The sequence below is a fragment of the Psammomys obesus genome, unplaced genomic scaffold (genome assembly GCF_907164565.1).
Source record: "Psammomys obesus unplaced genomic scaffold, mPsaObe1.curated_primary_1811, whole genome shotgun sequence".
In the NCBI taxonomy this organism is placed as follows: Eukaryota; Metazoa; Chordata; class Mammalia; order Rodentia; family Muridae; genus Psammomys; species Psammomys obesus.
This window is the reverse complement of record NW_026591086.1, coordinates 14,770,548-14,795,740: the sequence shown is the minus strand read 5'-3', so window position 1 is coordinate 14,795,740 and position 25,193 is coordinate 14,770,548. Positions and strand designations below refer to the sequence as shown.

Here is a 25,193-nt window from a genome sequence, read left to right as displayed (position 1 = left end):
AGGGAAATGCAAATAGAAATGACTCAGAGATTCCATCCTATACCCATCAGAATGGCTAAGATCAAGAACTCAAGTGATAACACATGCTGTTATCATGTGTTATAGGATGTGGAGAAAGGAGAACACTCCTTCATTGTTGGTAGTAGTATATGCTTGCACAATCACTTTGGAAAACCATCTGTGATTTCTCAGAAAATTGGGAATTGCACTCCCTCAAGATCCTGCTAGACCACTGCTGAACATAAAGCTGAAAGATGTTCCACTATACAACAAGGACATTTGCTCAGTTATGTTCATAGCAGTTTTATTTGTAATAGCCAGAATCTGAAAACAGCCTAGATGTCCCTAAACAAAAGAATGGATACAGAAAATGTGGTATTACACAATGGAATACTATTCAGCTATTAAAAACAAGGAAACCATGAAATTTGCAGTCAAATGGATGGAGCTAGGAAAGATCATCCTGAGTGAGGTAACCTACAACTAGAAAGACAGGCATGGTGTATACTCATTTATAAGCAGGTATTAGCCATATAACATAAAATAACCACACTAAAGAAGCTAACCCACCTAAAGAAGCTAACCAACAGGAGGACCCTAGGGAGGACCCATTCTCATTCAGAATGGCAAACAAGATAGACAACAGAAGTGATGGAAGAGAGGGAACAGGATGGCAGCCTATCTTAGAGGTCCTCTGAAAGGCTCCACCCAACAGGGGATTGAAGCAGATGCTAAGACTTAGATGCCATCTTTGGACAGAGCACAGGGAATCATGGAAGAAGGGAAGTACAGAAGGACCTGGAGGGGTCAGGAGCTCCACAAGACTAACAAAGCCAAAAAACCTGGGCCCAGGGGTTCCTGCAGAGACTTATGTACCAACTAAGGTTTATGCATGGAGATGACATAGACCCCCTGCTCAGATGTAGCATATAGGCAGCTCAGTCTCCACGTGGGTTCCGGGGTAAGGGGAGCAGGGTCTGTCTCTAACATGAACCTGGTTGCCTGCTCTTTGATCACTTCCCCCTGGCAACACATTCTTGCCAGGATGCAGAGGAAGAGGATCCAGGCAGTCCTGATGAGATTTGATAAGGTAGGGACAGACGGCAGGGGAGGAGGACTTCTCTCATTGGACTAGGGGAAGGGACAGGGGGAAGAGGAAGGAAGGTGGAATGAGGGAGGGGGCTTCAGTTGGGATATATAATGAATAAATTATAAAACATAAAAATTTTAAAAAACGCTATTTAGATATTTTCATCATATCTTAATTTTCTGAGACACTGCTAAGTGTCTATTTCTAAGTGTCACTTTCAGTTTCTGTTAGCTTCTAAACGTATTGGGTGTGTCATTGTATGAGCAATGTTAGACTTCCAGTTAATTTAATATAATTGCTAGAAAATGACTGTAGTTAGGTTTACTAATTCTATTCCTTATTCACCATTTAGCGTTCATGTTGCTTTTTTATGTGATTTTTCTCATTTTGTTATTGACAGTTTGGTTTTTAAATGTCATTGTTTAAAAATTTTTAAAGGGCTCAGCAAAAGGCTCATTTGGGATAGTACTTGCTGTGCAAGCATGAAGACCTGAGTTCAGATCCTAAACACCCAGTATGAAAAGCCAGTATGGAGCATGCCTAGGCAGCCCCCGGAAACTCTCAGGTCAGCCTGCCTCCTCAATCAGTGAGTTCCAGGTTCATTGAGAAACCTATCTCAAAACTAAGCTGGAGAAGGCACGGAAGAAGACATAGACCTCTAGCCTCCACATGCTTACACACATGAACATGCACCTCCATGCACATTAGCACCAAAACACCCACAAAGACAAAGTTTTTTCAAATAAAAGAACACCGTCATTCTTTCAGCTGCATCCAAGTGGGGTTTACTTATCTGAAACCAGACTGATTGGCATGTTTGTGAGTGAGAGATTGTCCGGGCGTGGTCCTCAGCACCACAGAAAAAGGAAATCAGGCATGGTGGCACTGGATTGCAATCCCAGCCTTCTGGACATGGAGTCAGGAGGTTCTGGAGTCAGGGGCTCATGAGACCGTGGCTCAGACAGTAACATTATAAACAAAAAGCCAGAAGAGAGCTTTTTAGCCTGAAGGGTAGTCCTTGTGTTTCAGTGGGCAAGAAACAGCACTTAATAAGCAGATTTGATTACTCTTCTGAAGAGTAACACAGAGAACATGTTGGTGTGCTCTGTCCAGTGAATAGTGGGTGTTCAAAACCTCCACTGGTCTTGCTTTGTTTTTCTCTGATTTCTCATTTTGGGGTGTGTGTGTGTGTGTGTGTGTGTGTGTGTGTGTGTGTATGTGTATGTGTATTCTGTTTCGTTTGACTCAGGGACTCAATATGTAGCCTTGGCTAGCCTGGAACTTGCTATGTAGACTAGGTTGGCCTCAAACTCATAGAGATCCTCCTGTCTCTTCCTCTGCCAGTGCTGGGATTGATGAAACATACCACCATTCTTGGGTGCATTATATTTTTACTGTCATTGTGTTTTATTAGCAAAGCATGAGGACCTGGGTTTTTTTTCCAGAACCCAAATTGAGAAAAGCCAAGTGTAGCAGTGCATGGTTAGAATCCCAGCACTGGGGATTTAGCTGGCCTCCAACTCTACAGATACCTTGCCTCCCAAATGCAGGGATTACAGGTTTATGCCAGCCATGCTCAGCTTCCAATCGCAGTAGCATTTTAGTGATGAAAAAGATAGATAACACTATTTTCTAAGAAATAATAGCCTATATCAACTACGTTTTAATTTAATTCTGTTTATGTCTAACATTTTCTTTAACATTTTCATGTTAAGCTTGATTGAAAGGATTTATTCTTCCTTTAGAGTAGAAAAGCTAGTTGTGTAGGGTATATATATGTATATCTATGTATTTTCTGATTGCCTTCAGTTTCCATTTCCCTCACTTCGGTTTGCTGTCAATTGTTTCTACTGTCTATAAACTATTGTAATAGAAATTAATTAAAATATACTAAATTGAAGAGATAATTGAGCTATAACTCCTTCCCAATAGGGAATTTTAATTATAGTAAATAAAATGGGCTTTTGAATAGCCTTATCATTCTTTGTCCTTCAGTGTGCAAATAAGATATGATTGCACTTTTTTGGTCATTTACCTACCAAACATCCTTATTTAATCTTGTCATCTATCTAGTTTGTGCTAGTTTTGTTAGGGTATTTAAAAGTCATACGGGTCTTTGTGCTTTTTCCCTCTATAAAAACTCCTTAATATCTAGAAAGCTTCAAGAGGCAAAGGTAATATTTATTTACAACTTAAAGCAATATATTGATTTAGTAAGGATAGACTTGTTAATATTTGGAGATCGGGGTATAGAAGCTATTGGAGAGCTCCTCTGTGCAGGGTCCTTCATAGGATGGTGGCTCTACATATGTGCATATATGTAATAAGGTGTTTAATATATAGAGGCAATTAGTGAAAGTTCTAGTTGTAATTAGTGGATGATTTTATTAAAGATAATTTGATGAAGTATTTGCTTAGGTGTGGGCAGGATAAGTTAATAAAAAAGAGACAGTATATCACTGAGAGAAGCAAGAGCTGGGAAATGTTCCTCCAGAGAAGGGGCAAGGCTCTCCACCAGAAGTCAGTGCAGGTTCAGGCATGAAGAAATGTTCACTCAACAGACCTGCAGCTCAGGAAGATCAAGGCAGAAAAGGAACTGGGCAGTCTGATGCTGTTCTCACTCTTCATTCCGTTGGCAACCAGAGGCTACTGGGCATGGTACTTACTTAGTGATAGAGTTGAAAGATAAGGGAAATGAGGGAAAAAGAAAGCTAGACAAACATGGGTAGAGAATGGGCCTGGGGAAACAAGTGGGGGAATAATTAGAGTTCTCAGCGCTTAATTGAATTAAATTGCTTTTTTACTTTTAAACACAATGTACTTTTACAAAGTATTAGAATAAACTGATTGCCCAAGGGGTTAATATTTCCTAATAAAATACCTTTAGTCCTGAAATAAAATCTCTTTGTAATTGTAGAGGCAACTGTTAGATTTCTGAAGGCTGAGATAAAGAGACCAGGGTCTGACCTCACCAGATGGAACTGTTCATTAGCACACACAGCAAGGGGTCGCTTCTTGCGCAGGAAATTCAGGGGTCTGCCAGAGGGGAGAGTTGGTGGGATGTGAGAATGGGTAAACTTGCACTGTAGGAGCTTAGGTGTCTTTCCCTGTGTGTCTCTGTCCTTCCCAAAATTGTTTGTTCAACAGACATTCTTTTCTGTGTTTCTTTCATTCATCTGATAAGGCTGAGAAAGGCCATCCATTACCTCATAGGAATCCAGTTTTACAACCGAGGCAGTCTATTCAGTAACTTTGTCTCATGTATTTTCTTAATTATTGCATTAGTAAAATGTTAGAATAATTATTATCCTACAAAGATTTTGAAACTAGAGTAGCTCTGTTATATGGGAGATAGACCGAGGAGATCCAAGCCTCCCCCCGCCTTTTTTTTTCCAAAGTATTGATTTCACAGAAAGAAAAAATTTATAAATGGACATTACAGGCCAGAAAGGAAGCTTTGAAAAGAACTTGAGGATGGATGTGGGAGCAAAGAGTAAGGCTCTGGCCAGCAGTCGCAGGTGCCCTTGCCAGGTGGGACCACATCTCACCTCTTGTGTGTTTGTGTTTGGGCTGGATTATGTTAAAAAATTAAAATTATTTGCACGTGAGTGGTTAATTAGGAGTTACAGCATTCTCTTGCTGGTAGTGAGCTGGTCACATACACTGTGCAGACCATCTCAGAGGCCATGAGCAGACTCGGTGTGACAGATGTTCCTGTGGAAGGTCACAGAGCAGTCATCCATTTTGTAGCTGGCAATAATTTTACGTACTCCTCATTTTTTATTGGAAAAGCAAAACAAAACAAAACAGGCAACTGATCTCATTAAGTGCAAAATAAGGAAGAGATAGTTTAATGAAAAGGTTGTCTATTGTCCCTGTTCCCTGACTTCAGGTTGCAGACTGTCTCACCTCAGTTTTAAGGGTTTATAAAAGATTGTGTATTTAACCTAGGCAAGATCAGTTACTTTGCCGGAGCCTTCCTCAGAAGTCAGTTCTCTGAATCTTCCCGTACTTAGTCAAATGTAAGGGCCATAGGACTTTGCTCACACTTCTGTCAACTGCTCACATGTGATAGCGGATGGACATTTTACCGACTTTATTAAAGTTGACGTCTGCTAACTATTGAACATGCGCCAGGCTGTTGTGCTAAGACCTTTATATGTATTCATGTGTTTTGTCCTAATATAACCCTAGGGGTTTGCAGACTTTCTAAAATATAAGCTTAAAATATATCAGTGGACAAATAACTTCTACAAGTAGTATATAAAGCTTTATATCTGGCAAGAATATTTTCTTACCATTTTGTTGTTGCTGGTAGTCTCTGTTTATTATCTATTTAGATTTTAGCCCTGTCCCTGACAAACACTGCTAAGGACCCTTTTCATGTAGGCACATTGTCTAAGCCTTTGACTCCAAGAGTTTTTTTTAAAAAGATGAAAGTCCCTGGCCTAGTATCCTGCCTCCTCTTACTGATTGTCTTTTTGTTGATAAATTGAAGGAAATCCATCTGTATATTGGATATGTGTCCATTGCTGTTTGTTGTTAATGACTTCTGCCAATCTATGAAAGATTGGTGCTACAGTAATATCAAAAACAGAAAGACAGTAGGCAAAAAAATGGATGGTTCTAATGAATGAAAATATAAAAACTGTGAGGATAATAGGTTTTCCAAAGAAAAAAGTAGTTTGATTAAAATGAGGTCATTGAAGAAGACTTGGCAGTTCATTACACCATGACACACAGCACCAGGGAAAGCTCTAGAAAATGGCAAACCAGAGAGCCTTTCCTGTAACTCAGTACTTAACTCCCTTCTGTTTAGTACTAGTGAAGCCGGAGGGCCTGAAAGGAACTTTGATGATTCTCTTGCCTCACTGAGCAGCTCAAGGCTTTTCCTCATCTGCCCAGGGGTCAGTAGTCCCTTACTAGTGTCATAGCCTGTGAGGTTTGTGGGAGGCTTGACCCGGGATGGTGGGGCTAGAGGAACTTGTTTCACCTAAGAAGATCGCTAGGTAGCTGAATGAGATACTGGGCATTAAAGTTTGCACCATTGTGCAGCTGCCTTTTCTGATCTGATGATGCACATTATAGAGTCAAATCATGGTTAAACTTTGATTGCCTAAGACTCAGGTGTATCTTTCCTCCTAGAACTTGCTGGCTTGCTTTTGCGGCAGTTTCATTCAGAAAACCAGAGCTGAGTGAGTTTGTGAGTGCAGTGGCCATGTCTTATCCAGAGCGTTTCACAGAGCAGGAGACTAGGAAGGAGCGATGAGACTTATTTTAACTCCTGTAAACAGGCATCCCAGGAGTGCCAGGGCAGCTTCATGATTGTGAGGAGCGAGGAACACAGCCTCTGCTTATATTTAAAGTTCCTGCTTTATTCGGAGACCTGATTCAAGTACAGTGTGCATTTGTCCCCTAGTGAGGAGAAATTGAACAGAAGGACATGTCCCTTCCTCCTTTCTTTTTCCCCCTCCTTCCTTCTTCCCCTGCGACTTCGTACGTAAGCTGCTCACACCACTGTCTGTCTGTAGGCGAGCAGTCATTTAGTATAGCCACAAACCCTGCATCTGCTGGGTGTGATGCAGAGACTGCTGCATCTCTACAAGCTGGAGGCCAACCTGGTCTACATAGTGAGTTCCAGGCCAGCCAGGGCTGCGTACTGAGACCATGTTTCAAAAACACCAAAAGCAGAGATCTAAGGGAGGCTTAGAATGAATGTCTGACTTTAAAAAAGGAAGGAAGGGAGGGAGGGAGGGAGGGAGGAAGGGAGGGAGGGAGAGAGGGAGAAAGGAATAGAAAGAAAGAAATTCTCACTTTAGAAGATAAGGAGACTCAAAGATACTGGGGACAACCATTGTCTCTGCCAGAAACCTCTCTGTTATAGTTGAAGTGTTTTCCTAGGATATTTAAGGAAAAAAGCTTAGAATGACATGGACATTTTAGGTAGATTTTTTTTTTTTCATCAGAATTAGCTCATAAATTTATGACATTCTGAAATGACTCTTGCTTTAAAATATTTTTACCTGGCCTGGAAGAATAGAAAATTATTTAAAAATCATTATTTTTTACTAATTTTCTGAATTTATTTGTTTCTAAAGATGTATCTAAGGTTTTATTAAAATTATAAGTACAGCAAATATAATTGAACATTGTAAGTATAAAGCATTAAAGAGGAAAATATGTGCCTTTATCTTTATGGGGAACAAACACTAAACCCACCATTGAGAATAGTCTACAGAAAGTATTTAAAGTAGGTAATATGAAACCAATAGGTAGAATGACCTCAGAAATCAAGTGAAAATCTAGAATTATTACAGGTTACTGAAAATTCGCCAATAATTGGGTGGTAGTAGCACATGCCTTTAATCTAAGAATTTAGGTGACAAAGGGAGGTAGATTTCTGTGAGTTCAAAGCCAGCCTGGTCTACACAGTGAGTTCTAGGACACAGAGAAACCTTGGTTTTTGTTTTTTGTTTGTTTGTTTGTTTGTTTGTTTTGTTTTGTTTAAAAAAAAAACAGAAAAAGAAAATTAGCCAATAAAGCAAGCAGCATATATAATCCCATCGACAATGTAGATTTTTAAATTGTCTTCCTCGTGGCAGTACTTGAAGAAAAGGTATTTAATGTAATTCTCATTGTTGTTAAGCTGATTTACTTTCATAGCATCATGAGCATGACTCTAAATGATAATATGTTTTCCTTCTGCAGGGAAGAAGGTTGATAGCTGTAGGACTAGGTGTTGCAGCTGTTGCATTTGCAGGTACGTTGCTTTGGTCTTCAGACATATTCCATTCCCGTCTTACCCACCGCTAGCAGTCACTTAGAAGTAATCAGTCAAGCAAAACATAGCTAAGCATTACAGTAAAGAAAAGCACTGGTCACTGAGCTAAGACAGCTAGCTGCATGATGGTTGATTTTCCTGACATGTTCTTCTCCAGGTTAATTTAAAATGTACAACAATAAGAAATCTTTACTATGGGCCAATGGCAGGGCTCAGTGAATAAAGCACTTGATACAAGCCTGAACATCCAAGTTTGGACTCCCAGAACACGTGCTAAGGTCTGACACAGTAGCTCATGTAATTCCAGTGCATAGTAGAAGGTTGAGACAAGAGGATCCTTAGAAACTCATGGACTAGCTGGCTTGGGGTATATATACTCCAGTTAACAACAGAAAGACTGTCTCAAACCAGGTCAAAATGAGGCCTAGCATCCTAGGTTATCCTCTGACCTCTACATGCCCACTGTGGCACATACATTATTTCCCCTAGCCCCCAGTGCACACGATAAGTCCAGAAGGCCTGCTGGAGAGATGGCTCAGCAGTTTAGAGCACTTGCTGCTCTTCCAGAAGACCTGGGTTTAGTTCCTAGCACCCACATCAGGCAATTTACAACTGCCTTCAGTTCCACCTCCAGAGGAGTGAACTCTTTGGCTTTTGTGGATACCTGCACACAGATACACACGCATGCACCTAAATGAATAATAAAGTGAATCATAAAGAGACAAAAATTTATTTATTGCTATTACTGATTGTATGATTGTGTGAGTCTGGGCAGGAGTGTGTAGATGGCTTATGACAACTTTAGGGAATCAATTCCATTTCTACCACAGAGGTTCCAGGATGGAACTCGGGTTGTCAGGCTTGATAACAAGTGCTTTTACCCCGTAACCATCTCTCTGGTTCTAAAATCTTTAATGCAGTGCAATAAAAGTGATGGACATTCCTTTATGCTCTTATATTTATGTGAACTTAAACATTTCAAGCTATCATTTCCTTCTGATGAATATAGCCGTTCCTTGTCTACTTAGTTATCTTCTAACATTCATATAGTTTTTGTTTATAAACTCAGGAGAATTTAATTCACTGTCACAATTATCTTCTTAGAAAAGGTAGTTTTAAATATTAAAGATACTTAATCAATCATTAACTTACAACTTTAAATTACATAGCTATTCCCTAGCTAAATGTTAATCTGAGAATATTTCCTTGTGTTAGTTTTGTTTACTGTTGCTTTGATAAAATACCCTAATAAATAACTTAGGGAAAAGAGAGTTTGTTTTAGCTCATAATTCCATGTATAGTTATCATAGCGAGAATCAAGTTGCTACATCAGCTAGTTACATCCACAGTCAAAACAGAAAGAGGATTATTGCATAAATGCTTGTCCTCAACAGTCTTTCTCCACTCTTACTCAGTTCAGGATTCTCTGCCTAGGGAATGGTCCCATCCACAGTGGACAGTCTTCCCACATCAGTTATCATAATGAAGACATTCTACGGACATGCTCATAGGCCAACCTGATCTAAGATAGTCCTTTATTGAAACTCTATTCCCAGGTGATTTTTAGATTGTGTCGAGTTGACAATTAAACTTAACCATTACACCATATTATTTAAATTTTTGTTTCTAAATTCCATGGGTTTGATTATGTTAATTGCATTTTTCTTTGGATAAAGTTACATTCTGTTGTGTCATACAATTAAGGTCTAATAGAAAAGGGCAGTTTTATTTGGTTCTATACAGTATTTAATTTTACACAGTTCATATTTAAAACAATCAGAACTTAAAATCAACAAGACCTGTGATTTAGACCCTTTACATCTTTTTGCCAGCAGGGATGTATACCAATTTTATAACTATAGTTAATAATTTTTGAGCTTTCATGAGAAAAAGATAATGTTTTTAAAGAAATCCTGACAGTTGTCATAACCATAAATAAATGTTAGTAATATTATAGGATAGGCATAATTATAAATTCTTTTTCATTTAGAAAAAGATGTATCTTATTTGTTTTTCTTTCAGACAATGACAAGAATTTGTGTGTAAATTTTATATAGAAAAAATTCATGTTATATATTAATTAGAAGAACTTGCCCAGAGCCAAATAAAAGAGTAAAAAAAAAATTTAGAAAGAATATTTCCATTTGTTACAATTAGATCTTCTAGTTTATGTTTAAATGAACCTTCAAATATCACTTCCTGAAGCCTTTATCTTTCCTTTCACTAAGGCAGGAGTTTAGTTGGTGTGTCTAATTATGGTTTTCAAGAATTTGGGGTGATTTGAAAGTGATGTTTAATACATGAAATCAGATGGCAAACAATCCTGAAAGATCGAGGTAGTTGAGCTTTCCCATTCAAAGTTTTAATTTTCAGATAAGCTTCTGGATGGTTTTAGAACTTAGGTTAAGTGTGTTGCATTCTGATGTTGTTCTTGGGTGAAGCCCTCAGAATGTCTTAGGATCTGTTTTGCTGTAGCTCTTAAGTTGGCAACACAAGGGACTGTTAGGACCTTTAAGATAGGAAAATTGAAATAAGAATTTAGTTCTTCTCCCAAAAACTCAAGATATATTTTTAGAACAGAAACTTATATTCTTAAATTATGTATCTTTGGTAGATTTGAAGGAAATTTCTGGTAAAGACCAGTTTAGCAGTTTTGATTTAACAGCTATCATTTTCTGTCATAGTGTTATTATTTATCTAATATATAAGCATGTGTTTTCTATTTGGGTTTACATTTCCTAATCAAATTTTACTTTTTAGTGATTTGATTTGATCACTTTTTAGTAATCAAATTAGAGACATTTACTCCAATATGATACTTGAAATTGTAAAAATGTAAATTTGTGTTTAAATAAATTGAATCATTTTAACACTTTCAATTTCAGTAGTAATTATAATCTGTAAAAGATCAACTTGAAGATAATTTCCAAACTCTTTTCAGGTACCTTGGAGTTAAAAGTGATATTAAGTTTTATGGATGAGAAATCACTGGAATATGGCAATTTCTAAATGAAATGAGACCTTTAAACAACGAAAACAAATTTAAAAATAGAAGTAAAATAAGATTTTAGAGAAAGTAAACATCCAAAGTTAGAAAAACTTGAAAAATTTGAAACTAGTTCCCTGTGTCACTGCACCTGACCTTCTCAGACATACAACTGCAAACTTCTAACTATGAAATCCTGTAGGGCGATATCTTCATTCAACAGAATTATAGATAATAAATCTTCAGGAAACAGCTCTACATGTGCTTGTTCTCTTCCTCTACAAGTTATTCTACTAAATGCTCTCCTGTATCATGTCTCTTGAGAAATGTTTATTTTCTGTGTATTTCAATGTGATTATCATCATAAATGACAATATAATTAATCACTTAGTATCATAAGCGTCTACTGCAAACAGTAACCTGTTCCCATCAGTTTATTGTGGAAAGAATATTAAGATGCTATATTGTATTCTTTAACATTATAAGTATAAAATATTATACATATAAACACTGAACATTTCTAACCTTATCATCATAAGCTTCCTTCTCTTAAGCTAAAACTTGATACATGTGTTGGCTGTGATAATATTAAAGTCAGAGTCTCTCTGCTTAGTAAGTTAGAAGTTTGAAAAATAATAGGTTTGATAAAATTTAGAATGCTTATTTTAAAAACCATTTATAAGATAAACTATCAATAAATGCTGCCTCATAAGCACCTTAAATTAATGATTGACATTGGTTTTGAAAAATGTATTTGTTCCATTTACTGTTTAGGTCGCTATGCATTTCAGATCTGGAAACCTCTAGAACAAGTACTCACAGCAACAGCAAGGAAGATTTCATCTCCCGTAAGTTAAGGAAGACTGTCATTAGAAAGCTCTTTTGATATTTGTCATACTTGAAAGCAACTCAGAACCTGTGTTAGGTTTCCCACCTAAGAGTTAGGAAGAAGTCCAAGTTTGCCTCCCTCACATTATTTTGAGTGTGTCTGGTGTTTGGATTTAGTTTAAGTTTCTTAGTCATATGATTTTTGTGTATGAACTTGAATCTCTGGTGTTGGCGACTGTTATCCCCTAGCTCTTTTAGGTAGACTGCTGTTATCCAGCAGACTTACTGTCTGTCGTTCTGTTGTTTTGAAGCAGAGTCTCATGTAGCCCAGGTTGTCCTGAGCTGTTTGCTGCTCCTGCTTCTCATCTTTCAGGCTGCTATAGACACGTGCCATCACACCTAGCTTCCCGGGTTGTTGTTTTGTTTTTGAGATAGCATCTCACTATTTAGCCAATGTTGACTTTGAACTCTGCTCCTCCAGTCTCCTGTAGCAAGTATTGAGATTACGGTATATGCCACCACATCTGTATTATTAGTTTTTTCTTCTAATTAGTGCTTATTTGCTGAGTAAAAATCTCCTGAGTGCCCACTATTTACCAGTCCCTGTGCCAGGAGATGGGAATAACAGTTGAATAAAACAGACAAAGCCTCTCCCCTAGCAGCGCTTATGCAGAGTGGATTTCATCCTAAAATTTGAAACTAGTCCCTGTATTACTGCTCCTGACCTTCTCAAACATACAACTGCAAAATTCTAACTGTGAAATCCTGTAGGGCGATATCTTCATTCAGCAGAATTCTAGATATTCTTGTGAGCTTAGTAGAGGTGCAGAATGAATGAAAATAGGTATTAAAAAGCTACAGTCTGTTGGGAGCTGGAGAGATGGCTCAGAAGTTAAGAGCGCTGGCTGCTCTTCCAGAGGACCAGGATTCAGTTCCCAGTACCCACATGACAGCTTACAGCTGTCTGTAACTCCAGTTTCAGGGGATTCAACACCCTCTCAGATATAACAACAATGCATAGAAACAAATAAATCATTACAAAACAAAACAAAAAAAGCTTCATGTGAATTGCAGTTTGTGATCACTCGGGCTGCTGTGATGTTTTTTTCTGTTTGTATATTCAGTCTTTCATGTTTTAGACATCAGTATTTGTTTAAATTTTTGGCTTACTACTTATTTCTTATTTTCAAAGTCCTTTATGGCTTTTTCTTATTAAAAATTACTTTCTCATTTTGAAGGCACTTTGGGAAACAAAATACCTTTATGACTATCTTAGTTAGGGTTTCTTTTGCTTTGAAGGGACACTATGACTATAGCAACTCTTACAAAGGAAAACTTTTAATTGGGTCTGGCTTACGGTTTCAGAGTTCTATGTCATGGCAAGAAGCATGGCGGCAGGCAGGCAGACACACTGGAAGAGCTGGGAGTTGTACATTTTGATCCAAAGGGAGCTTAAGGAGACTCATACACTGAGCATAGTTTGAGCTTATGAGACCTCAAAGCCCAACCCCACAATGACACACTTCCTCCAACAAGGTCACACCTACTTCAACAAGGCCATGCCTCATAATACTGTTGTTCCCTATGGGCCAAACATTCAAACACATGAGTAGATGGGCACTATTCCTAGTGGCCATATCAAAGCTCCGTAATGACTTAGTCTGTTATTTTGAATTAGTGCCCTTTTGTTTGATATTAAAACATATAAATGAATACTAATTGGTTTACCAAATGTCTAATTACTCCTATTTTGGGGATAGAGTCCAGAATCATTTAAATTTTTGAAGACTTTTAGTTTCTATTTGTAAATTTGTCCTTTGATTTGAAGTCATTCTTTGCTGTCAGATAGGCCATGCTTAATAGTTTTTATGAAGTGTATTTCTTCAGCTCATACTGTTAATGATAACCATTCTCATTTTCTGGAGGATTGTTCATGATTCTGACTGAAATAGCTAATGAAAACTTGTTCAACTTGAGCTATTTCAGCTCTCCTTTGGTAGCGTGATACTGTACCACCTAATATGAATTTTAGGAAGAAACCTGGGGTGCTTCCAGGAGACAGCATCATCATCCTCCATGTCTGAGGGCGAGTCACAGCTGTTACTTGAGGTAACACCGTGTTAGTGGACCTGGACGTTTCCTTGGGCTCGCAGCATTTTCAGAAAATGGACTGCAGCACCTTATCTCACCATATTGTAAACAATTCAGTGTTGATATATCTTGTCCAGCCTCAGACGCCCTTTCCGTTATCTTTCAGTATTAAAGGAGAGAGATACTGAGCTACAGTTTTGTGCCTGCTCATAATGCCAATAGTAATGTAAAGATAATAGGTTTAGTATATTGTAAAAGTGTTTCTGTTTAAAACCATCTAATATAGAATTCTAAATTTCGTGGTTTCTAAAGGCAAGATTTTCTCTGAAGTTAAGCAACATAAGCTTCCATTTTTTTTCTTTTCTGTTTTTCTGTCTGTTGACTCCGTGTATTAAGTTTCTGCCACAAAATGATGTTCTTTTAGGAAGGTGTGATGACTTTAGGATATGAAGTTCTTGCAGACACTGGATTTTGAAGAAACTTTACTGTGGCACCATTTCCATGTAGTGAAAAATAGAAGTAGCCCAGATACCAGTGTTCGCTTTTAAGGGGACGACAGTTCAGGAAACCTCAATTTATCTTATGCTGACTCAAAGTCTTTGAGCTCCCTAAGGTAGATGAAGACTCACAGAAATATCTTTTTTTTTTTTTTTAAGAAAATTTTATCAGCCTTAAGCATGATCTAAGACCAAAATAAGAACAAATGTTCTGCAGTAGAAATGACTGTCATAATCAGTTCAGATAACCAGCTTTCATTTAAGCGGGTAATGTTCGCATCTAGTAAAGACTTTGGCCTCCTGGGAGAGCCTTTAAGACCATCTGGTCTTCCTCTATCCAGTATCCAGTTTCTGTCCAGCTCAGGCTTGAGGTTTACTCCCCTGTCCTCTATAAACAGTCTCTGTATGTTTTGCTTCTGTAGTGGGTTGAAAATGACATGGCACTTGGAATACGCATGTTACTCTTCATGGCCATGTTTGATTGCTGGATCCCTATCTATGGGTAAATGTCAACCCTTGGTTTACAGCAAGATCATCAACGTAGGTCTGTACTGAGCATGAACACTTTCTTCTCTTGCCATCATTCCTTAAGCAATTACAGTGTAGCCACAATTTATTTACCTGGCACTTACATTGTTTTAGTGACCTACAGGTGATTTGGGGTGTACAGGAGGATGAGGTAGTTTTATATGCAGATACTATATTACCAGTTTCTATAACACACTTGCACACCTAAGCATTCAGTACAGTCAGTTCTGGAAGCAATCCCTGATATATACTATAGCCCGTGATTATAGTTATTTATTACTCCTTATGACAATACGGGCTTCTGTCTAGAGTTGTATATGTGTGCAATCATATATGCCTATGTTTCTTTCTAAAAGCCAAGTTTACACACCTACTTTCTGTTTAGAGGGCCTGAAAAGAATTGCTTTCCCTTGCTGTCTCCTCTCATTTCTTGCCCTCTCTTTCTCATTTCTTGTTTTCTCCCTTTGAGACAGAATGTTGTCATGTAGCCTGAGGGTGCCCTGATGTGTGTCCTCCTCCTGCCTCCCTCTTCTAAGTCCTTTGATCACAGCTGTGCACCACCGTGCCCAGGTGATTCAGTTTGCTTCATTTGCTGCTGGGTTTTTGAGACAGGTTTCTCTCTGTATACAGCCTAGCCTGGCTGGCCCAGAACTGAGTCCTCCTTCTCCTTTGATGGTCTCTTTGCTAATTCCTGGGGTCAATTCTCAGATCACATTTTCTTCTACCCTCCAGAAGCATTTGAAACCACCTTTTACTTCTTCGCTTTTGGCTTCTATTTTTTCTAGGTCTTAGCATGGTCTTAGCATTCTTTACTCATCCCTCTTCGTTTCAAGCCTTGATGCAGACTCAGAGAGAGGCTCAGTCTCTGTACTTACTCCCTTAGGAAGTCTCGCTCAGTCTATCTTCACTAAACACTCTTCACACTGAGAACTCTGTTTTCTGTAGATTGAACTTCTTTTCTACTTAAAAATTTAATAGAAGCTTCCAATTTAATACATTGAAAACCATCCTAATCATATCTATTTCCCACAACTGACAACTGTTCTTTTAGTCATTAAACAGCAGTTTGGGAGTTCTAGGCCAAAAATCTTGAATCTATTTGCATAGTTTGGGTTCTCTGAAAAGCACACTGGGGCAAAATTAGAGAGACATAAGTTTAAAAAATTAGAGAGCTGTAAGTTTAAGGAACAGCGCTAGACTTAGCCTCCTTCAGACAAGACAAGAAGGGTGGAGGAGCAAGTTAGGTTGCAGGCTTAACTAAGGCAGGGCCTCAGCAGCTACCATTCACTGTGGTTGGAAGAGGGCTCTGAGACTAAACACCACCTGGGAAGTGAGTATATCCGCATCCGAGCACGGATGCTTGGAGAACCTTAGTGCTCATATGCCTCACCCAGGCATTTCAGATACTGGCTGCTCCAGGAAGAGGACATGGCTTTGGTCCTAACCGGTCAGAACTAAGGCTGGTCAGCTAGCAGTAGCCCTCTGTCTGAGGCCTTCACTTGGTACAGCGCATAACTTGCCTTCTGCATCACTTAAAATTCCTCTTTTTGTCATATCACATGTTAGTCCACCAAGCAGATATTTGCTTTCAAAATACATGAAAAATATCTGACCACTTAAACCACATCCTCAGCTACTGCCCTCATTTGTACCCCAGTGTCTTGCTAGTTTCCAGTCATGTTAACTGGTCTCTTCCACCCTTGTTCTCTTCTACTCTTCAGACTCAAACTAATCCTAGCAAGACAAAGCCCCTGATATTACTCCAGTGCCCTGGTTTTTTGTTCCGCTTAGAATAAAAACTTCTTTCACAATCGGTTCTCATTACTTTTTAAGACTCCTAGCTTCCAATAGTTCACACTCTACTGCCACCACGGCCCTTTTGCTTTGTGTCCCAGCCTCTCTTGGCTTTCCTGTCTGTTACCATGACATATTCTTCTTTCCCTGTCATCCAAGATAGAAGGCAAACAGATACCTGCCATATCCACATAAGTGACTTGGTCAAGGTTATCAGATGAGAAAAGCACTCCAGTGCTTAGGGAAAGCATTGGCATTTTGCTGATAGGTGCTCCTCAGTTATATCTCAGTAGAGAAAAAATTAGTGCATTGTGAAGTTGAAAACATTGTTACCTTTTTTTTTAATGTTCATCCAGGTTGGAGTTTCATGAAAGGCTCATTGTGTAGTGCACTCCTCTGCAACTTCAAGTTCGTTCTAGTAAAATACCTTGCTCTTACGGTAGTGGTGTGAGGGGATTGAGGTCATGCTCCTTTGTGCATGGAACTAATTATGTCCTGCTCTTTCTTTCCTGTGCAGAGCTTTTCATCCTACTATAAAGGAGGATTTGAGCAGAAAATGAGCAGGCGGGAAGCTAGTCTTATTTTAGGTGTAAGGTAAGTGCTGCATAAGTAGTTTTGTTTTGTGGCCAAAATTGTCTTGAAAATTAGGGAGGGGAGTTACAATAGTTTGTACTTATATTCAAAATTTTAAAATAGAACTCAGAAAAGGACATAGCGTCTTTTTGCCTTTTAAAACTAGAGGTCTGGATTAATTGAAGTTATTTATGCTCTTAGCTCTTGAGCAAGGATTCCTAGATTCCAAGTCTGTCCATCACAAGCTCCTCATTGTGAAACTGATTTCTCTCTGGCCCAGTTGAAAATTTGGTGCATAGCTTTAACTATAATGCAGATTTTGTTTCACAATTCGTTTTTACTTCTGCAATTTGATATTACCATATAGTTTATTATTCTAATTTACTATTCATTTACTGTTTAATATTAGGCATTATAGGAAAAAAGTTAATGAAATTATGTTTTTATCACTAACATTAATGTCAGGACTTCTTTCATAGATTTACTAGAATTTGTTCCATTGGTTTCTCATATTAGCTCTTAGAGCATATTTTCAAGGGATTTTTGGTTGTTGCCTTTGGGTTTTGAAGTGCTGGGAATTAAGCCTAAGGCTTTGAATATGCTAGATAAAGATCTCCCAATAAACTATGTCCCAGCCATTAGATTTTTGTAAAACTGTGTATCTTAGGCTGGCCTTGAACACATGATTCTTCACATCTCAATTCCAGGGTTAAAGTTGTCTGCTGTATACAGAAAGTTGTGTACAGTATATCATCAACTGCAGATTTCCTGGTGAAATCTGATTAATCGGTGTGATTAATCAGAAGAGTTAAAATGCTATACTGACAAAAAAAAAAAAAAAAAAAAAATTCTTATAGTCAAAAGCCCAAATAGTTTTATGACCTGCTTAGAAAAAATAGGGATGGATGGATGGATGGATGGATGGATGGATGGATGGATGGATGGATAGACAGACAGATAGATAGATAGACAGATCACACACAAGAACTGTGGGTTATCTGCATGACTTAATCATGCAGATAAAGGTACATGCCTGATGACCTGAGTGCAGTGCAGTCCATTTGGACCTGGATTCAAATGAACTCACTCCTGGAAGTTGTGTCCTAACCTCCACATGCATACTGTGGCCTATACACACACACACACACACACACACACACACACACACACACACACACACACAGAGGGATGGATAGATGGATGGACAGATGGATGGATGGATAGATGGATGGGTGAATGGATGGATGAATACACATAAATAAGTGCAATAATAATTTTAAAAGACTGGAGCTTATTTTTCCTTGGTGCTTTATTGAAATCTAAGAAATGGGAGTTTTTCTTGTGAGAGAAAGTAGCAGATAGCATTAAGCAAAGGGACCATGTTAGTTAGCAACCACTCCTTGCTTAGTATTGCTCTGGTAGCATTATTTTCCCTGCACTTACTAGTTCTGTTTATTACAGGTTCAAGAATCCCACTCAGTCCCACCCACCTTGTTGCTTTCTCCCACCGCCTCTTTCCCTCCCCATACCAGCGAAACATTCTCTAGGAAGCAGTTTGAAATTCGTGGTCCGGGCAACAAATAAATCTATTAAAATTGAGCAAGGACTTAGAGTCTTAATATAGCAAAAGCAAAAGAGGAATAAACTCTGCGTGTAAATGAGAATTCTCTTCTCATCATCAAAGCTTACCATGAATGATAATTGCCTTAAAAGCAGTGGTTTAAATTGTGTATTTATGTGCATGAACTTTTTTCCATGCTTTTTCATTTTAATCTAGTTTAGTGGGTGGCAGACCTCAATGTACACAATACTTCAGGTTTTGTGAGAAAAACCATGTTATTTTTTGTTTTTAAATAGGCAATGTAAATGATTTTTAAGTATATTGTAGTTGGTGATTTTTCAGATCTTGTTTCATATGTTCAATTAAAACTTAATATCCAGAATAAGAGCCAAAACCCCTTGTGTCTTCAAATATGTACAATAGAAATTTGTGTTTTTCTAAGTTTATATCTTTATCATCTAGTGATAGTTTTCTGTAGTATGGTTTTATGAAGTTCTTCTCTTTATAGGCTTTTAATTTTGGTAATATTACAATAGTCTTTTATAATGTCATTATCTACTAGGGTGGAACCAAAATTTTTTTAAGGAATTTACTTTTTGTCGTTGTCATTCTTGTTTTGGATTTTTTGTTTTGTTTTTGTTTGGGGGTACTGTAAAATCTATCAAGCACCCATTGCATTTTCAGTCTGAGGTGATGTTTTAAGGTACGAGTCATAGCCCACCTGTAGGTCATTTAAGAAGACATGTCAGGCTGTAGAATGGAGGTAGTATAACGAGTATGAAGATGCTGTAGAGCACTCAAACTCAGGATCAGTGTACATCAGCCACAGGAATAGACTTGGGCTGGGTTTCAGAATGATGCACTTTTCATTTCTTAATAACCAATTAAATAAAATACTGTTCTTAGCTCTTGTGAATATCTGTTTGCCACTTTACTTTCTCAAAACTCAATAGTCTTTGAAATCAAACAGTATCTGTTTGAGAGCTAACTAAAAGGAAAGTTTAAAAATGTTCTTCCATAAGGCTTCTTTCTGTAAACAACCCAGAGTATTCTTGGGTCCTTGCGTAAAGGAACTGGTTTATTTATGGAAGGTTGTCTTGTGTGTTCATTTATCTAGGAGTCATTCTTGTTTTTCAGGGACTTCTTTGGAGACAGTCTTGTTACATAGCCTTTTGAGTTCAAGATCCGCTTGTCTCAACCTCTTGAATGCTAGAAGTATAGGCATATCTCACTATTCCAGGCCCTTAATGGGGTGTTTTAACATGTGTGACAATATGTTACTTACCTTTAGGAGGTTAGCAGTAGTGTGTAATTGGCAAGAAACTGCTAGAAACTATCATTAACAGGATCAGGGATTGACACCTGATAGCAAGGGGAGTTGTTTCAACAGAAAGAGGATCTTAAAGCATCATTCTGGGCCCTTCAGAACCTCAGCAGAGTCTCATATTCTGGATAATACTTCTGAGTCATTCAAGAAGTGGTAGGTTGTTTACATGTAGTTCCTTAAAAGTACAAAAGTATATAATTTTCATAAACACTGGTTTTTCTTTAAGGTAATCCTTGGAGGTAGGCTTTATTGTGTGTATGTCATGAAAGAAAATTATAACTCAGAGAGTTAAAGTGAGCAAGGCAAACTCATAGTGGAAGAGCAGTACAATTAGGATTTTTTAATTTAGACCTGAGTAATTAAAATTGTGTGGTTTCTGCTAACACGTGGTTTATCCATTCAGATTCCTTTGAGCTTCACAACTACTCTCATGCCTTAGGCTGGCTGTTAATTTATCCATCTGCGCCTGGTGAAGTGAAGTCGTTTCTATCTGATAGCCATTAGGTACAATAGATTCTAGTGTTGGTGCTAAAATTCTTCTCATGCTCAGAAAACATACGAATGAGATTGCAATTCTGAAAATACCACTTTGCCTTAGTAATTTTATGTGTAATTGTCTCCTTTAATTTCACTTGCATTGTAGGCTACTAAGGCCTACAGTGCTAAACTTTGCACCAGGTTTGTTACAAGGCTAGGTGCACTGTAAACTTTATGGAGTTTTGAGATTATTTGTTGAAAGGCAGCTATTCTGGAGCGCGCCTTTCAGGCCAGGCGATCCTTGCTCTGTGGGGAGTATGTTGTCGCCCTGCAGTGAGGAAACCTGAGCACAGACATTGAGACTTTGACCAACACCACCTAATAATCTTTAGCAAGACTGGTCGAGAAAGCTAGCAGGCTAGTTCTGGAACTCAAATACCTTGATGACCCGGGTCACCTTCTTCCAAATGACTGTAGAAGCATGAGCCTGTGATCCTTTTAGTGTGCACAGCGTGACTCTCCTGGCCTGTGTATGTGAGCTGTTTGTTAGGTGTGGTATTGTGTTGATTTTGGTGCTGGATACTGAACCCCAGGGTCTTATGTTTGCCAAGAAAGGGTTCTGTGATGGAGCTAAATCTCCAACCCGTGTTTTATTTCTTTACTTTTTAAAGCTGAGAATAAGAATTGACATTACAAAGGACTGAAGGAAAATACAATACAGTATTGTCATGATGATTTATTTTGATGGTTAGTGGAATTAATCATAAATCTGTAATTTTGTATTTGTCCACAAGATGGTGAAATTCTCATTAGTTTTTAATTTCTTGTAACCCATATAAATCATTAACTTATAATCTGTGTTTTGTACTATCTATTAAGTTTGTTTTGTTTTTTGTTTTTTGTTTTGTTTTGTTTTTTTTTAACAGCCCATCTGCTGGCAAGGCCAAGATTAGAACAGCACACAAGAGAATTATGATTTTGAACCATCCAGACAAAGGTAGGTGGTAGCTCCATTTCCATGTAGTGGTCAGGTGTGCTATGCGTTCTTTCAGTTTCTTCAAACTCACATATGTAATGCACAGCTTAAAGGGAAGGCGTAGATCATGTGTGTTGAGGTTTTCCTCATAAACAAGTGGGTTTGTGGTTCAGAGCGGAGAGACTCAACGGAAATAGTGGATTTGAACCGTCAACTTTGAAGAACTTAGTTGCTGGCTTTAAGGAATGAGTATCTGAACCCACACGTGTTCTCACATTTTGATCAAGAAGGAAAACATGAGCTATGGGTGTGTGTGATCGGATAAACTGATTTGTGCATCATCTGTTATAGCTACTAAAATTTAAAGATAAAAGGATAAGATTTAGGTATTTCATCTACATCTCTGTAATTTGTTGTAGATGGTTTTTGAATTTTTAAATATAGTTTAAGAAGGCGCTGAGGCCAAACTATTTATTTCTCACTGGCCAGGTTTTTAATGTAAATTTATCTTACAGAAAGAGAATTATTATAAGTTTAACTACACTACAGCTGCTTGATAGAGAAAGCCCCATATGTTCATTACTGTTTCTGCTTTAAAATAACAGATGGTAGAAAGTTGCACTGTATTTCAGAAGTCAAAGGGAGGCATAAAAGTGAAGGCTTTCTTAGATTCTTATTTATAGACTTTCAGTTTTGTAATTATTTTGGAAAAAATTAAAAACAAAATTTGGATTCTTATTCATCTTGACACCAAAATAAGGCATTCCTTTTTAGCTTTGTCAACTTAATTACTTCCTACAAAAATTCTTTTCACTGAATATTATCGTTGTTGGTTTTTGTACTTGCTGTTCTTTAGTGTGAATAAACAAGAAGAATAAACTTTGAAAAGAGGTTTTACTTAAAATTTTTTGAACAGCTCCAGCAGTTACTGAAAGATCCACTCAACTAATTTGCTCTTTATTGTGTTCTTTCAGAGTAACTGACTGAGCAAGAAATGTGCTTAAGTGCCTCCTTGAAGTCCTGTTTCTCCTAAATGTCCTCTGCCCCTCGTGGGTCAAGTGTGTGCTCTGGGCTGTGATTGGTTGCAATAATATTCAGCACTTAGATGACTGACAAGTTGTTGGTTGTTTCTACCATGAAGGAAGCATGTTCTAAAATGTATCCAAGAGAGTGTGTTGTTTTACATAAAAATTAAAATGTTAGCATGTGTTGGGGTCGAGTAGTACCCAAAATGATGACTCAATTTTCCCTTAGCTGGTATATTTATCAGATATGGGACAGTTGCAGACAATTTGCGTACCAGTGCCTTTCTTTCTGGTTTTGTGTGAGTAGCTGAATGAGAATGGATGAGCATGCGGGCAAGAAGCTAGTGATTTCTGCTAGCATTGTAGCCTTAACATTCCCTTCATATCTCCAAATTTTAGTTTTATCATGCATAAAGCAAAGGAGTTTATTCTAAAATTCTTTCTGTTTACGGAATGTAAGGTAATCATATTTTATACCTGTTCAATTAAAGAAGGAACTCTATTCTGTATTTCTCTTCAGATCACATATTTAAGAAAGATCTCTTGGTCTTTCCACATTTTGTACCCTTTAAGAGTGTATTGATACCTTGGGTTATTTTCCCTCATAGAATTGCTCATCAGTTCAGTTTAAAACATCTGGAGTTTCCTAAGGCTATGAACTTCCTAAATCCTATCCATGAGCCAGCTTTGATGGTCATTGCTATTCATCAACTTGACAGAATCTAGACTGTCATGGGGGACAGACCTGTGGACATGAGACCTACCCACTATGTATGACACAATTCCCTGAGTAAGGAATTCTGAGTTGTATACGATAAAAAAACCCTGGCTGAGCACTGCCCTCATGCATTCATTGGTGATTTCTGACCTGATAGAACTTGAACTGTGAGCTGCTTTTGACTGAGTATTTTATCACAGTAACAAGAAAATAAAGTACTTAACATTTGGGAAGAAACAAGTACATGAACTAAGAGGAATATTGGTACCTACTATGTATGATGAAGTATGATTTATGGCTCATAAATCTGAAAATTATCTTTAGAGAAGTTACAGATATTTAAACAATGTCCCGTTGACACTGGAACGAGAAAGCTAGGCATATTAGAAAGCATGGCAGTGAGCGGTACAGCTCTGTCCCACCCTTTCTGCTTCTCCACCATAGTTGTTCTGGCGGGGCTTGCGCTAGGTGTTGTAAGGCCTTACCGATACTAAGGTCTCCTGGTGCGGAAGTCCCTGACTGTGCTCCCCCACTCTGCCCACAGCAAGTTTTTCTTGTTGTTTGTTACCAGCTGGTAGGATAAACTTGGAGCAGCACCCGTGTGGCCAGCTGTAACTCCTTACACGCTTCCTCATCAGACTATGCAAAGAAAATGACTCCAGAAAAATAAATGCGAGAAATGGCTGGAAATGCTGTTTTTGTAACTAGTTTTGTAACTGAAATTGAGCATTCAGGTGTATTTCAGTAAAAAGTAGATTTTACTTCTTCAACTTAGTAGACTAGAAGATTAACGCAGTATAAAATATCTAAGGTATTTGATCTGATGATATAAGTTTATCAGCTTTTTTTAACTGCTGAAGAAAGGAGTTGTTACAGTGTCACGTAGTTTGATGTAATGGCTGAAGAAATCCTGGAGGGAAGACAGACAGACAAATTTGAAAACTGTAGGCTATAGAGGCTTTCCTCCCTCTTCCCATGTGAAGACAAGATTTCCTATAGCCCAGCCTCGTTTCATTATGTAGCCGAGGATGAACTTGAACTTGATCCTCCTGCTCCCCATGGTTACTGAGGTGCTAGAGGTCCAGGGCTTCCTGCATGCTAGCACACACGGTGCCAGTTGAGGCACATCCCAGGCTGACTGCAGCGATTTCATACAGGCTGTCTAAACTGTGTTTCCTGGTGTAAAAAATTAAAGCCATAGATGTGTGTGTATAAAATATGACACATACGTAAATATCACACACACACTTGAATCTCTTTATAACAGATCAACATTGTTGTCATATCCAAATATGTGGTGCCTTGGTATTGTCTAATAAAGCAGTAGTTCTGGGCTGGGGTGGGCCTCGCGAGCTGGGCTCAGTCTTGATCACCTGAGAGTCCAGGCCCCACTAGTGGAATCGATGATGTCTCTTGAATTTGGACCTTTTGGTCTTGGGGGTGGGGGGATGGGAGATGGCCAGTTAACTCGGTTTAAAGACTTGGAATAGAGGTTTTCCTAATCTCAGTTGCAGGTAGACAGCTCCAAGTACTGCATAGTTCTTCACGTGTAAGTGAAGTGTGCCTGCCTACACCAGAGATACTCCCAGTCCTTTTCCATTTATGTCTCTTTCAGTTAAGATTCAGTATTCTTATACTTTACATGTGTGAAATCAGAATTAACGTGTTGGGCTTAAAATAAAGCTATGGTTGTTATGTTATTGAATGGATTTTTTTTCTTTATTACTCTGATAAAAAGCCATTTTGACATGAATATATTTATCCCGGATAAAATTACCACTTACTACAGTATTTTATATTTAAACATGTGTTATAAATATTTAGAAGGAGAAATGTGTGATCACTAGAGTCATATGGATTCTCTAAGAAAAGCCAATGCCTAACTAGCTTGATTCTTCTCCTTCTCCTTCTCCTTCTCCTTCTCCTTCTCCTTCTCCTTCT

The 25,193-nt window shown here is 38.2% G+C and overlaps 1 protein-coding gene across 1 annotated transcript in view; it reads left to right on the top strand.

Moving 5' to 3' along the window:
• The window catches only part of Dnajc15 (DnaJ heat shock protein family (Hsp40) member C15), a 56,367-nt gene that overhangs the window by 13,601 nt on the left and 17,573 nt on the right, over positions 1-25,193 (top strand). Inside the window, exons 2-5 of the mRNA XM_055609771.1 lie at positions 7,799-7,850; positions 11,632-11,705; positions 17,113-17,189; positions 21,460-21,530. Of these exons, the coding sequence (XP_055465746.1) occupies positions 7,799-7,850; positions 11,632-11,705; positions 17,113-17,189; positions 21,460-21,530 (274 nt within the window). The remainder of the gene's footprint in view (positions 1-7,798; positions 7,851-11,631; positions 11,706-17,112; positions 17,190-21,459; positions 21,531-25,193) is intronic.